We start from the raw sequence: 14,206 nt of genomic DNA, 5'->3' as shown, positions 1-14,206 counted from the left end.
CTTCCTTCCTTCCTTCCTTCCTTCCTTCCTTCCTTCCTTCCTTCCTTCCTTCCTTCCTTCCTTCCTTCCTTCCTTCCTTCCTTCCTTCCTTCCCTCCCCTTCCTTCCCTCCCCTTCCTTTCCCATTCTTTCCCTTCTTTCCCATCCTTTCTGTCTTGGAATGAGTACTATTGGTTCTAAGGCTAGGAAATTGGGGGTAAGCGGCTTGCCCACAGTCACATAGTTAGGAAGTATCCGAGGCCAGATTTGATCTCAGAAACTCTTGTCTCCAGTCTTGACTCTATCCATTTAGCCATCTAGCTGCCCCAGGTGATGATTATTTTAGCTACACTTGTTGAAAGAGCAGTTGGTTATCATCTGCATTGGTGATGGGTGTCCCTATATTGATAATGTAATTATCATAATCCTTGTAATATTAAAATATTGTTACTTTTTCACTCCATCTTGAAGTAACGATATGAGTCTAGAGAATTTCAAACTCAAAAATTTAAAAATAAATGTTAAAAATGTTAAGATTAAAAATGAAAAAGAAAAATATGATCCTATAATTTTTTTCTGCTTTCATCTTCTCACATTTATTGTGATTGCCTTGAAAACCCAGAATGAAGCATCATAATAATATCTAGCATTTATATATAGTATTTTAAACTTGATAAAGTACTTTACATACAGTGATTCATCTGATCTTTACAACAACCCTGTGAGGATTATTATATATGTTTTATAAAGAAGGAAACTGTGTCTCATAGAGAGTTGTGACTTGTCCAATATCACACAGTTGGAGGTAGGATTTGTACCCATATCTTTCCAACTCTAAGTCTCTCCCTCTTTCTGTAGTGCCATGATGCTACTCAGGTATAGCTACAGACTTTGTCAAGATAACACTAACATATTTTTAAAAATATATATTATTTATATCTTGATTTTCCAAGTACATTTAAAAATTTTTAACATTCATTTTAAGAATTTGGAGTTCCCTAACTCCTTGAGAAGGCAAATGATATGATATAGATTATACATGTAAAGACTTGCAAAACACATTTCCACATTAGCTCTCTTGCAAAAGAAATCCAACTCCCCCCCCCCCAAAAAATTAAAAGGATATGCTTCAATCTGTAGTCAGAATTCATTAGAGCTCTCTTTAGAGGTAGATAACATTTTTCATTATGAGTTCTTTGGAAGTGTCTTGGATCACTGTCTTGATCAGAATAACTAAGTCTTTTGCAATTAATAATCTTTACAATATTGCTGGTACCATATACAGTGTTCTCCCAATTTTACTCACTTCACTTTGCATCAGTTCACATAAGTCTTCCCAGGTTTTTCTGGAAACCCCCTCCCCCCAATAATTTCTTATAGCACAATAGTATTCTATTACAATTGTATAGCACAATTTGTTCAGCCATTCCCCAACTGATGGGCATACACTCAGTTTCTAATTCTTTGCTGCAACAAAGGAGCAGTTATAAATATTTTTATGCAAATAGGTCCTTTTATCTTTTCTTTGATCTCTTTGGCATACAGGCATAGTAGTAGTATGGGTGGGTTGAAGAATATATACAATTCTATAGACCTTTGGGTGTAGTTTCAAATTGTTCTCCAGACTAGTTGGACCAGTTCTCAACTTCACCAGCAGTGTATTAGTATCCCAATTTTATCATATCCCCTCTAAAATTTTTGATTTTCCTTTTCAGTCATGTTAGCCAATTTGATAAAAAGTGGTTTCTCAGGTTTGCTTTAATTTGTATTTCTCTAATCAATAGTGATTTAGGACATTTTTTCCTGTGCCTATTGATAACTGATTTCTTTTTCTGAAAACTGCTTGTTCATGCCTTTTGATCATTTATCAAAAGGGGAATGGCTCTTGTTTTTATAAAGAAATGGGAAATTTGGCCTTCATCACAAAAACTTTTTGTAAAATTTTCAGTTTACTGCTTTCCTTATAATTTCAACTGTCTTAATTTTGGTCATGACTGGTGATATATTTTCAATTTATTTTGATAAATATTGAACATATTCTATATGATGATTGATATTCTGGGGTAAGCTAATTGGCATAGTGGATGGACTATTAAGCCTAGTGTCAAAAAGACCTGAAGTCAAATCCAGCTTCAGGCACTTAATTGCTGTGTGGCCCTGGGCAAGTCACTTAACCTCTGTTTGCTTTAATCCACTGGAGAAGGAAATAGCAAACAATGCAATATCTTTGCCAAGAAAACCCCATAGTCAATATGATTCACAGGCTCATGAAGATTCAGACACAACTGAATGACTGAACAAAACAATAACTTTGCAGAATGATATGAGGAATACAGAAGAATTATATGACCTAATCCTTCATGCATTTTAACATCTTCAGTTTTTTTCCCAATTCTTTCATAATTTTTTTTCACATGTGGTTGTCACTTGCATTGATTACATTGTATATACAGTTTGCTTACCATGTGTCTTTATGACTTTTGGCAAACCACTTCACCTCTTAGTCAATCTGATAATCAATAAACATTTATTAAGTACCTAACATGTTCCAGGCACTGTGCTAAGCACTGAGAATGCAAAAAAAGAAAAAAGACAGCCCCTGCCCCCAAGGAGCTCTCAGTTTAATGGGAAGAACAACTAGCAGATAAGCTAAATCCAAGATAAATTGGAAAATCAACAGAAGGAAGGCACTAGAATTAAGAGATTATCAGAAAAGTCTTCCTATAGAAGGCTTTATTATCTTAAAAATGAAAGAATTAGGCTAGATTATCTCTACAGTCTCTTCCAGTGTTTATGAACTTGTAATTTAGGCTAATGGTTTTCAAACATTTTTTGCTCACACCACAGTATTCTTTGCTGTGAGGAATCATGGTGCTCTGAATGTTTAAATTGGCAATCCCATTGGAGAGTTGAAAAACTACTGCATATGCAGTTTCCTTTCAGTAAGAGCAGCTGTTTTTCTCAAATTCTTTATGAGTTTAAGATCTGAAGTGTGTTGAAGTTAGTGAGTACTTTTAATGAACAAGTTTTGTGTTTTATGAGATAAATATATTTAGCATATTTTGTACTCTGGCAAGTAAAATATATATTTAGCATATTATTTTATAATTTTATAAATTTCCTTTTATCTACAATAATATAACATCAAAATTTCTTGGGAAATAACTCTCACCAATATTTTAGTTACATAAAATAAGATAGTTTAATTAGAAAACTTCCCAAATAGCAAAAAGGAAGAACATTCTAATGTATTACTGTACATTACAGCACATATCACTGTGTCTCATTAACTAGTTTCTCGAGTTCCAGGATAACCTCACCAGCTGTCCATTGGACACTTAAAACTGGATGTCTAGGAGAAAAATCAAACTTAACATGTACAAAACAGTCCATGTCTTCATCACCCCTTCCCTACTGATACTCTATTTTGGTTGAGGGTACTACCATTTTTCTGGCCTCCCAGGCTTATAACCTCACATTTCATCTTCATATCACATATCCAGTCAATTGCCAATTTTGCCATTTCTACATGTTCAATGTCACTCACTACAACTCCTCTCAACTCATAGATCACTTTCTTAACTCAGGCACTCTACCTCTTACCTGGACACTTCATTATAAGTAATTTTCATGTACTTTCCTACTCAGGCAAACTGGGTGGCTCTCTGTTACATTTAGGATCAAATATAAATTCCTCTGGCCTTTAAAGAAAGCCCTTTACAAGTTGGCATCATTTATATATATATATATATATATATATATATTCCCCCCCCTTCTCTGCACTCTATGGCCCAGTCAAACAGACTGTCTTTCTTCTGTTTTTTACACCCAACATTCTTATCTTCCATCTCCTTCCCCGTGCCCCATGCCTCAAAAGCACTTCCTACATATATAGGTCTTGCAGAATCCCTGACTTCCTTCAAGATGCCATTGAAACCCATCTAATGCTTTTATACAAGTGCATAAATATATGTGTGGCCATATGTATATATTAATATACACAAACACTTATCTCCTTCAATAGGATATCTATCTGTTCCTTGAGAGCAGAAATTATCTTTGTAACCCAATGTCTATATAGCACAATGTCTGGAACATAGCAAATTTTCAATAAATGTTTCTTGATTGATTGATTGCTTATTACTTTGCCCATGACAACAAAATTGACATCGACAAAAGTAATTTAGTCATACCTCCCCTGCCCTCAGTAAATGAATATGGGACTAATTTTCTACTTTCTTGTAATACAGTATAATGCAAATGCATTCAAGGCACTTAGTCTTTAGAGACCATTTTAATTCCAGCACATTATGAGGATATAAAAGTGATTTGTGTGTCTGTATGTCCATATATATTCTCATATAACTCCTAAGCAATTCTCTAACAAAGGTTAGAGTGTATTTTTTAAAGTATGGGTGGTATTATGTCTAAGACATTTTGGGAAGGACATTTCACCACCAAAAGAAATATAAGAACATTTTGTTATTTAAGGTAGGCATTTTCCTTCAACCTAACTCAAGATTTCTGATTTAGGAAAGGACAGCATTTAATATTGTTTGATTCAACAGGTTTAGGAATATTTTGGTTTAGAAGCCCCAAAAGAGCAACTTACTTATGGAAAGCTCAAGTACATGCATAAACCTCTCTGTAGTTTATTTAATTTACCAGACACTGAATTAGTTTGTGCTTTTTGGCCTAGATGTGGCCTTTTGGAAGATCTCCATCACACAAATATAGAGATGTGCTCTGAAGTCCAGTTTATTTTAGATCGCTCTCATGAAAAGCGCGAGTGATATTATGGTGCAGTGGAAAGAACTAGAGTCAGAATATTAGCAGCCTTGCCAGTGTTTCTAACTAGCTTTGCTGTTCTGGGCAAGACATTTCCCCTCACTGAGTATAAAATAAGGGTCTAGGGTCTCATCAACTCCTTTATATAATCCCAAGGAGATGGAAACATAATTAAGTATTATATTTAGGCACATAGGAATATCTCTCTGGTGAATAGGGAAATAACTGTTAACTGATGTCTTCCCTCATTTGTCCTCTAATTCATAAAGTTAAAAGAGGAGTTAAAATTAATAGAGTTAAAGCTTCATTTTAATCTGTTAATCTTGTCTTTTTAGTAGAAAGAAGAGATTGGAATTTTTTAATGCTTTTTACTGTGTCACTGTTACCTTTGGGGGTTCCTTTCAGGAAATTACTGGTCAGTTTCTGGGTCTATTTTACCCTGATTCAAAGTGATTTGGAGTTTTAATTTGTGATTTAAATACATACATACATACATACATACATATACACACACACACACACATATGTAGTGTCTAGGCTTTACAAAAAAATCACAGTTTCATAGAGTGCAAAGATATAATTATCTGATTTTGAATTTTTTCTATATAAATTATTTGGGTTATCAGATAGTTTCTATTTTTATTCATTTTTGAGTCTTGATGCTGTCCTAATATTTCTTTCCATTTCAGAGTCAATCATTTCTGTTTGGGCTATTCTTATTTTCAGGGATTCCATTTCTCATGTGTCACTTTTTCTTTTGAGGTTATATTTAACTATTTTAATTTATTCTATTAATAATAATAATAATAATAATAATAATAATAATAATAATAAAAGCTAACATTTATATAGTTCTACTATGTGCCAGACACCACTAAAAGTTCATTTCAAATATCATCTCATTTGATCCTCCCAACTACTCTAGGAGGTAAGTGCTATTATTCTCCTCCATTTTACAGATCAAATTGAGGCAAACAGAGGCTGAGTGGCTTGTCAGAACTACACAGCTAGAAAATGTCTGAATCTGGATTTGAACTCAGATCTTTTTTACTCTAGGTCCAGTGCTTTATCTACTGTACAATCTAGCTATAGCACATATCATTTATATAATTGCCTTCCCTCATTAGAATATGAGCTTCTGGGGAAGAGTAGTTATTACATTGTATGCACCTAGCATTGTGGCTGGGATATAGTAGGTGCTTTATAAATGTATTTTTATTGAGATGGAGATAGAAATGATAAGATTTGTCAAGTAATTGGTTATGTGGGGTGAGCGAAAGTGAGGCATTTAAAATGATACTAAGGGTGCAAACCTATGTGATTTGGAGGTTGGTGATAACCTTTAAGAGAGTTGGAAAGTGGGACAGCTGGATATTTCTGAAGGTAAAGTTCAGAAATAAAATGCAGAGAAAAAGCAAGCAAAAATAATAGATACTGAGGTCACAGAGAAATTCCATGAATTGGAAAAAGGCAAAATATGATGGTGATAAGGACCCACTTCCCATGAATGTCTTGATGCCTTTCCCTTTCAAAGTATATGTCCATATCAGGGTTCTCAAATTATTATTTGGGGACATGGAAATCTTTTCAGGGGATCCCTGATGTCAAAACTATTGTGATAATAATATTGACATTTTAATTACTATTATGGTAGATATACCTACATAAATAGAAGTTGTTTGGGGCATGTCCTCAACAATTTTTAAGACTGTAAAAGAGTCCCAAGACAAAAAAGTTTGGAAACTTTATTTATTACCATTTATTTGGTTTATTACTATTAGCACCTGAAATAACTTGACTTATGTCTTTCACTGATTTGTGATAGAGTGGGCCTACAAATTAACCTCAGAAGAAGTGGATTTTTATTTGATTTTCCACTAATTTTCTTCATTATGGATAGCTGGAAATCTTCAGTATCAAATTTATTAATTTTACTACTTTGTATTCTCTTTGGAATTCTTTTCCAAGAGCAAAATGCCATGTAATATTAAGGTTATTAAAATCATGACTTGGGCAAATACTACCTGTGAAAATAGGAATCCAAGTAAATTACATTACACTAATATTGTACCAAACATTTTATTAGGCAGTGTTTTCAGTAGAAAGTGTGAGTGAGTATATATAAAAGACAACAGACGCTATATGCCTATTTTATTTTTTAGTTAGATTGATTTTTAAGTAGTCATTTCCACATTTGGAAATATAATCCTTCAGGCATTTAAATTTTAAAAATTATTTTGTAGTGCTCTTAACATTTTAGCAAGTTTTTTAGATTTTATTACTAACCAATTGTTAAACATTCAAGTAGCACAGGCTGGAAGAAAATTTTGGTAGTTCTTGGAAATATTTATTTGAAAAGCTAATTTGAAGTGAAATGAACACAAACAGGAGAATATTGTTTTCTGCAACAGTAATATTATAGTTTTGATCAACTAGAAAAGAAAACTATTCTGAGACAATTGTCCAAGACAATTCCAAAGGACCTGTAATGAAAAATACTGTCCATATGCAGGGAGAGAACTGATGAACTCCGAGTTCAGATTGAAGTGTGCTTTTAAAAATTTCTTTGTGAATGTTTTCTTTTTCAACATGACTAATGTAGAAATATATTTTGCATGACTTCACATGTATAATCAATATCATATTGCCTTCTCAGTAGGGTGGAGGAGGGACAAGAAAGAGGGAGGGAATTTGTAACTCAAAATTTTAAAATAATGAATGTTAATTTTTTTACATATAGTTGTAAACTATTAAAAAATAAATAAATATATATATTTAAAAAAAAGAAAATCCATAAAATTGCTATGTTGGCTATTTGAGAGATTTGGAGACCTCTAGTGGCTTAATTTATAGAAAGAAAGAGAAATGTGAGCCGGAAAGAGCATGTCAAGTCCACATGTTGATTAAGTTAAGACAATGGTAGAAAAGAATAATAAATCTAACCTCCCCTTCCTCCCTGCTCCCCAAATGTCTTCTCATATGGTGGCACAGTGGATAGAATGCTAGACTTGGAGTTAGGGAGACTTGAGTTCAAATCCAGCCTCAAACATGTCCTAGCTATATGAGTCTAGGCCAAATCACTTAACTTCTTTTTCCCTCAGTTTCCTCATATGTAAAACAGAGATGATAAAAACATTTCCTCCTTCCCACAGTTTTTGGGTGGATCAAATAGGTACTATTTATAAAGCACTTTGCAAGTCTTAAAGCACTATATAAAGACTAGCAAAATGGCAGTAAACTGGGCAGTCAGTGGTAGAGAGGCAGTATGGTTTCATGGAAAGATCAGTTGCCTATGACTCAAGAGACCTGGTTTGTGGTGCTGCCTACATAGCTTCATGGCTTCTCTTTGGAACTCAGTTTCCTGCCTGGTACAATATTCTATAAGGCTCATTCTGATTCTGTATTTCTCTGACTCTAGAAAAGCACATAAGTAACAATTGCAATTTAAATTGTATCTTTTCCTTGATACCACTGATTTCCTTTTGATCCTTTCTCAGAAAGGCCACTTCTTCCATTCTCCTTGCCTCACACATCTAGAAGGAGAATGGTAAGCATATTCTTTGCTTCCCAACATCCTTCTAGACCAGAAGTTCTTTAGTTTGTTTGTTTTTGTTTGTTTGTTTGTTTTTTTGTGCACACACACTACCCTTTGGCAGTCTTGGTGGACCTCTTCTCTTAATAATGTTTTAGATGTATAAAATAAAAAAAAATTGGCTTATAAAAGAAACCAATTTCATTGAAATGCAGTTATCAAAACAAACAACCCCCCCCCAGTTCATTGGCCATAGATTAAGAACTCCTGCTTCAAACAATTGTTTTATATCTAACCTGCATTTTTCCTTTAGAAGTCTATCCTCTCCATTTGTATTACCTTCTCCTCATCCTTATTACCACCTCTTGCCATCTTATTATATATTCCCTGATTTTCCACAAGTACTTTAATCAGTATTACTCACTGTTTCATCTGTTGCCATCCATTGACTGAAACGTAATAAAATGCTTTGCATTTATATTCTATTTTGAGATTTAAGCAGGATTCCTGACTCATTCTGTTATGCTTTCAATTAAACCATACTCATTGATTTATTGATATTTTATGATCCTTTCAGCACAGTGCCTCCACCTCCACAACACACCAGCCATTCACTAGCACAGCTATACTGTAGACATAATCACTTGGTACTGAACTCTTGTACCCTTTCAACTTACTCTTTTCTTAATCTTATCCTGAGTCCCCTCATTAAATATTTATTCCCTGATTGTACTCAGTAAATATTTAGCAAATGAATTAGTAGAGAAAGAAAAAATGTGAACAAAAAAATATGAGAAGAGAGTCAAATGACAAAGAATTGTGAATGTTGTTTCCAACTGGAAGGAGTGGAAGGATGAACTTCAGCCAGAAACAGAAATGACTGAGAAACAGTAATATAGCAAGATAATTGATTCTAAGCCTGTATAATTTTTTTGTGCTGAAATTTATCTTTCAGTTTATGCCTGTTCATGTTCCTAATGATGAAGAAAAAAGTGACCCTGTTCTTTTTGCTAGTCATGTCCGGAACAAAATGGCAAAGTAAGTGTCCATGCAAAGCTCTAATATACTCAAACCAGTATGACTTTTTCTACCAATGTGACTTTAGCTCTCAGGACTACCTACCATTTCTTCATTATAAAATCAGAGTTTTAGACAAGAAGATTTGTCTACTTATTAGTTAACTTTCAATTAACTTTCATTTCTATTATCTTTTACTACTTTCAATTCTAAATCCTTTTGGGACTAAAGCTTTGAAACACAGAGCAAAAGATCCATGGCATCTTGCATTTACATAGTGTTTTTCTCAGAGGGACATTTTATTCTTCAGAATGCCTATGGCGTGGGTCAAAATATGTCATCCTACATTTTCTCTTCATCATTTGCAGTTTTCAGAGAAAGAATGGAAACTGGAATAGCAACAAATCATATAAAAAAGTTCCAAATTTCTAAAAGGAGAAATTCAAATTACAAACATTCAGAGATTCCCTTCCATAAGTTTCAGACTGGAAATATACTAAAAAGATGTTAAGAGTCAATGCTGGAGCATTTGCATGAAGACTGTTGTACTAGTTCATGTTTAGTGGAGCAGCATATTGGCACAATCATTAGAAAATTATGAGTTTTTCAACAATCCTATTTCTTGCATATAGCAAAAGAGGAGGTCTAAGACAGAAGTAATTATTTTTTAATGAATCAGAATAGTCATATAGTACTTTTGTGGTTGGAAAAAAAACCTTTTTTACTTTCTGAAAAAAAGTAAGCATATGTTGATTTTGGGATGGTATAATAAATTGGAATATGTGAATGTAATGAAATATTTTTAATGCCTCAAGAAACAATTAGATGAACTAATACAACAAGAATAGGCACTCTCTTTTTCTCTTCTCCCCTCTCTTTCTCTTTCTCTTTCTCCTTCCACCCCGTCCACCCCTTCTCCTTCCCTCCATCTTTCTATTTATCATCATAATGTAAGAGCAAACAAACCACTACTGTCAGATAAGGTTCTTTAGCCAATCTGTTTTACTTAAGTTTTTCTTTATTTATAAAAGAGTTCATTGGTAATTGGCAAGTGTATAAGGCAGTTACTATGGTGTAAAAAAATGGATCATTAAAGCAAAAAAAATTTTAATGTAGCTAATATCAGAAAAAGTAAAAAAAAACCAAATAACAAGAGATTTTTAAAAATACAGTGTAAGTTACAACTCATCCATCTCTAAGCAATAATGATGTTGTTTTGGCAAGGATTATAACTGCATGACTTGGGGAATAGGGTAGAAGAAGATTATATGAATATTTAGTAAACATTTCTTACAATAGTTTCATAGACTAGTTGATGATTGCAGTTGTACTTTAAAAAAACTTATACCTTAGTTCTGTGTTTCAAAACATTCTTTCATGATTTTGTCCTTTTTCTTCCTTGTCTCTTCATTCTAACTTTATGATTAGAAATGAAGAAAAATTAGTACAGGTTTGCTTAAATAAAATATGATTCATAAGTGATTTTTTCTTCTATTGCAATAAAGATGTACAAAATGATGTCTTATATATTATGTTTTTCTCTCCATGTTTTAAAAAAATATGTTTTTCCCCTTTTATTTCAGAGTAGTTAGGCAATCCAATTCATCATCCTTTCCTCAGAGTATTTGTTCATTCTATTACATTTAAAAACTTTTTCATGCTATTTAAAATAAAAATTTTACTCTATAATTAATTATAAATTTAATATTGAACATCAATGCAACTAATCTAACTTGTTTAGCATCTTTTTACTTTTAAATTAATTGATTTAATTGTGAGAGGCATTGTGGCATGGTAGGTTATTGATTTAGTATCATAATAAGATGAATTTGTAAAAGGGAATTCTTTATTCTCTAATTCACAAGTCACTTACTTGGAGAGCTCCACCCTGTTAACCCAATCAATCAGAGAATTCAACTAGTATTAGAGTTGTAATAAGACACAGTTCACACCCCTTGACTTGCAGTTTTATGTTAAAATTACTTGTGCTTTAAAAACAATCTTAATTTAATACATGTATAACCCAGATCAAATTGTTTACCATCTCTGGGAAGGGAGAGGGAAAGGAGAGGGAAGGGAGAGACAGAAACAATTAGAAATTTATAACTTTAAAAAACTTATGCAGAAAATTGTTATTATATGTAATTGGTAAAATTAAATATCATTAATTTTTAAAAGTCTGAGTTATATAGGCACAATCATGTAGAGATTGAATCAATAAAAGAGGAAGTTTGATAATTAAGAAGTAAAATTTAGGCTCTTGCAGAAAAAAAAAACAGATATAGATTTAAGTAATAGTAAGCGCTCTTCTATTTGCTGTTGTTGCCTGATCCATCCAAACCTAATGAAAAAAAATCATCGTTTTAAAAACTATTTTAAAATCAATGCTTTGTATTTTTTTAGTGCTCTCGGAGTGCCTGTTACAGATCATACTTATGAAGATTGTAGATTGATGATTTCAGCTGGACAACTAACATTGCCTATGGAAGCTGGTTTGGTGGAATTTACTAAAATTAGCCAAAAATTGAAGTAAGTTCATGGTCTGAGTTGAATAGTGTATTTTAATTGTATATATTTTCTGTTAAAGTTCTGAAAGCCCTCTTTCAATTAATCATTTTTTGTATTTGGAGTTCCCAAGTTGATTAATATTGGGTTAGTGAAATCATATATTTATTTGATTTTGATTTCTAATTTGTCATCTGCCTTTTCTCTTCTTTACTTAGCTGTCTAACAGATATGGTCAAAAGGAGAATCTAAAAGATAGTGGGCGTGCATGAGCATAAACCTATTCTAACTACTGGAAATAATTTCATGGCATATGTATATATTACTAATGATGGATCAGTTCTGATATCATCATATGTGCAGCAGAATCCATTAAGATGCTAGCATAGTCCTATAGAACTTGTTAACGTATAATATTAAATGATTCAAGATAATAAAAAAAAACTTTACAGGATTATTTAGTCTACCACTTCATTTTGCAGATGAAGCTCCTATAACAATTTTTCATAAGGTTACTCTTTGAGTGAATGACAAAGCTATGGCTAGAACTCAAATCTGCTGACATAGATTCTTTCTATCATACCATAATGTATCCTAACCACCACTCCTTTTTTTCTATAGTTGTCATAAGACACTGGTGTAACAAGCCCAAAGATAATCTATTTCTTTGAGACTTTTAGTCTAAAAGAAGATGAGAGATGTGTGAGTAGACAAAAACACTCTATTGTGGTCTTGAGTTGAAGTCTTAGTCATTTAGAGATTCTGCCTGAAACATCTAGTTTGAGAGAAATAATTGTTGGATCCCTATTTTGTTATGGTTTATTTTATATATAATGGAAATTATTTGGCTCAGTCATTTCAGTTATATCAAGTGCTTCATGATCCCATTTGGGGTTTTCTTGGCAAAGATACTGGTTTTCCTTCTCCAGCTCATTTTACAAATGAGGAAATTGAGGCAAACATGATTAAATTATTTGCCCGGGATCACATAGCTATTAATTGTCTGAGACCAAATTTGAATTAGAAGGTGAGTCTTCTTTCTGACTTCAGGCCTGGCACTCTGTCCACTGCCCCACCTAGCTGCCCAGGGGTCATTATGAATTTGTGAACTTTCCAGGTTCCATAAAAAACTAAACAAAACCCCATCCCAAAAAACCCTGTTTGATTTATATGAGAATTGGTATCCTCTCTAGGAAGGAGCTCTTAAGTTGGTTACAATATAAAAGTTCAATATTAGAATATAATATTTGATGATAACTGTTTAAGCAAATATTGGTATTTTCCATATCAGAAATGGAATTATTTGTTTGATTGTTTTTATGTTGAAATGCATAATGTTTCTGAAGGTTTGAGGTCAGATAGATAAATCAGATAGAGAAGAAATGTGTTAGTTCCCCTGTTTTATTCCTTCAAGGCAGTCAGGATTTGTTATGTAAGGCACAATATTTTTGCTACTTTTTTATTCTAATTTTTATCAATTTTTTAAATTTATTTTTTAGAATATTTTTCAATGTTTACATGATTCATTTTCTTTCCCTCCCCTCTTCTCTCCCTACTCCCAGAGCCAACAAGCAATTGCACTGAGTGGTACAAATGTTGTCACTTTATACCTATTTCCTTATTATTCATTTTTGCTATAGAGCAATTTTTAAAAGCTTAAACTCCAAATCACATATGTATGTAATAAGTGATGTTATATGCTTTGCTTTTGCATTTCTACTCCCATAGTTCTTTCTCTCAATGTGTACAGCATTCTTTCACATAACTCCTTCAAGAGTGCCCTGGCTTGTTGCATTGCTGCTAGTAGCAAAGTCCATTATATTGGATTTTTCCACAGTGTTTTATTTCCTGTGTATAATATGCTTCTGGTTCTGTTCATTTCGACTAATTTTTATTAATTCCAGTGCTGAAAATTTTATCCCTAACTTTAGATAGCACCTAATTGATGTCTTGATTACTGGTTTTTACCCTGCTAAGTAACATTTCAGTTGTAGGAACTCTGTCTTCCTAAATAAACTGTAAACTCTTTTAGGACAGAGATTCTATATTATTTAATTCTTGTGCATTTACTATATACTTACTTCTCAGCTGCACTGGGTATTAACAATCAGAAAAATAGTGTTAACTTACTAAGCAGATGATATTTGTATTTAATTTTGCTTCTTTTATGTTATCTCCTTTCACATTAATTGATCCATCTCCATTATTTTTCTCCTTTCAAAGTACAGTCAGTTGTTTACAGTAATGTATTTTTACATAAATAAAAATTATTGTATTTAGGTTCAAATTTTAAAGATATGTATTATATGTAAACTGTATGCATGTTTTATATTCATACACAAAATCAATTTGATGATTTCTGACTACTTTTTAATTATTTTAAATT

General features: G+C 32.7%; 1 protein-coding gene across 1 annotated transcript in view; it reads left to right on the top strand.

Moving 5' to 3' along the window:
* LPCAT2 (lysophosphatidylcholine acyltransferase 2) overlaps positions 1–14,206 on the top strand; it is a 78,375-nt gene that overhangs the window by 30,156 nt on the left and 34,013 nt on the right. The window contains exons 9-10 of the mRNA XM_044659721.1: positions 9,254–9,336; positions 11,719–11,844. Coding sequence (XP_044515656.1) covers positions 9,254–9,336; positions 11,719–11,844 — 209 coding nt within the window. The remainder of the gene's footprint in view (positions 1–9,253; positions 9,337–11,718; positions 11,845–14,206) is intronic.

The sequence above is a fragment of the Gracilinanus agilis genome, chromosome 2 (genome assembly GCF_016433145.1).
Source record: "Gracilinanus agilis isolate LMUSP501 chromosome 2, AgileGrace, whole genome shotgun sequence".
Lineage (NCBI taxonomy): Eukaryota > Metazoa > Chordata > Mammalia > Didelphimorphia > Didelphidae > Gracilinanus > Gracilinanus agilis.
This window is presented reverse-complemented; position numbering and strand designations above follow the sequence as displayed.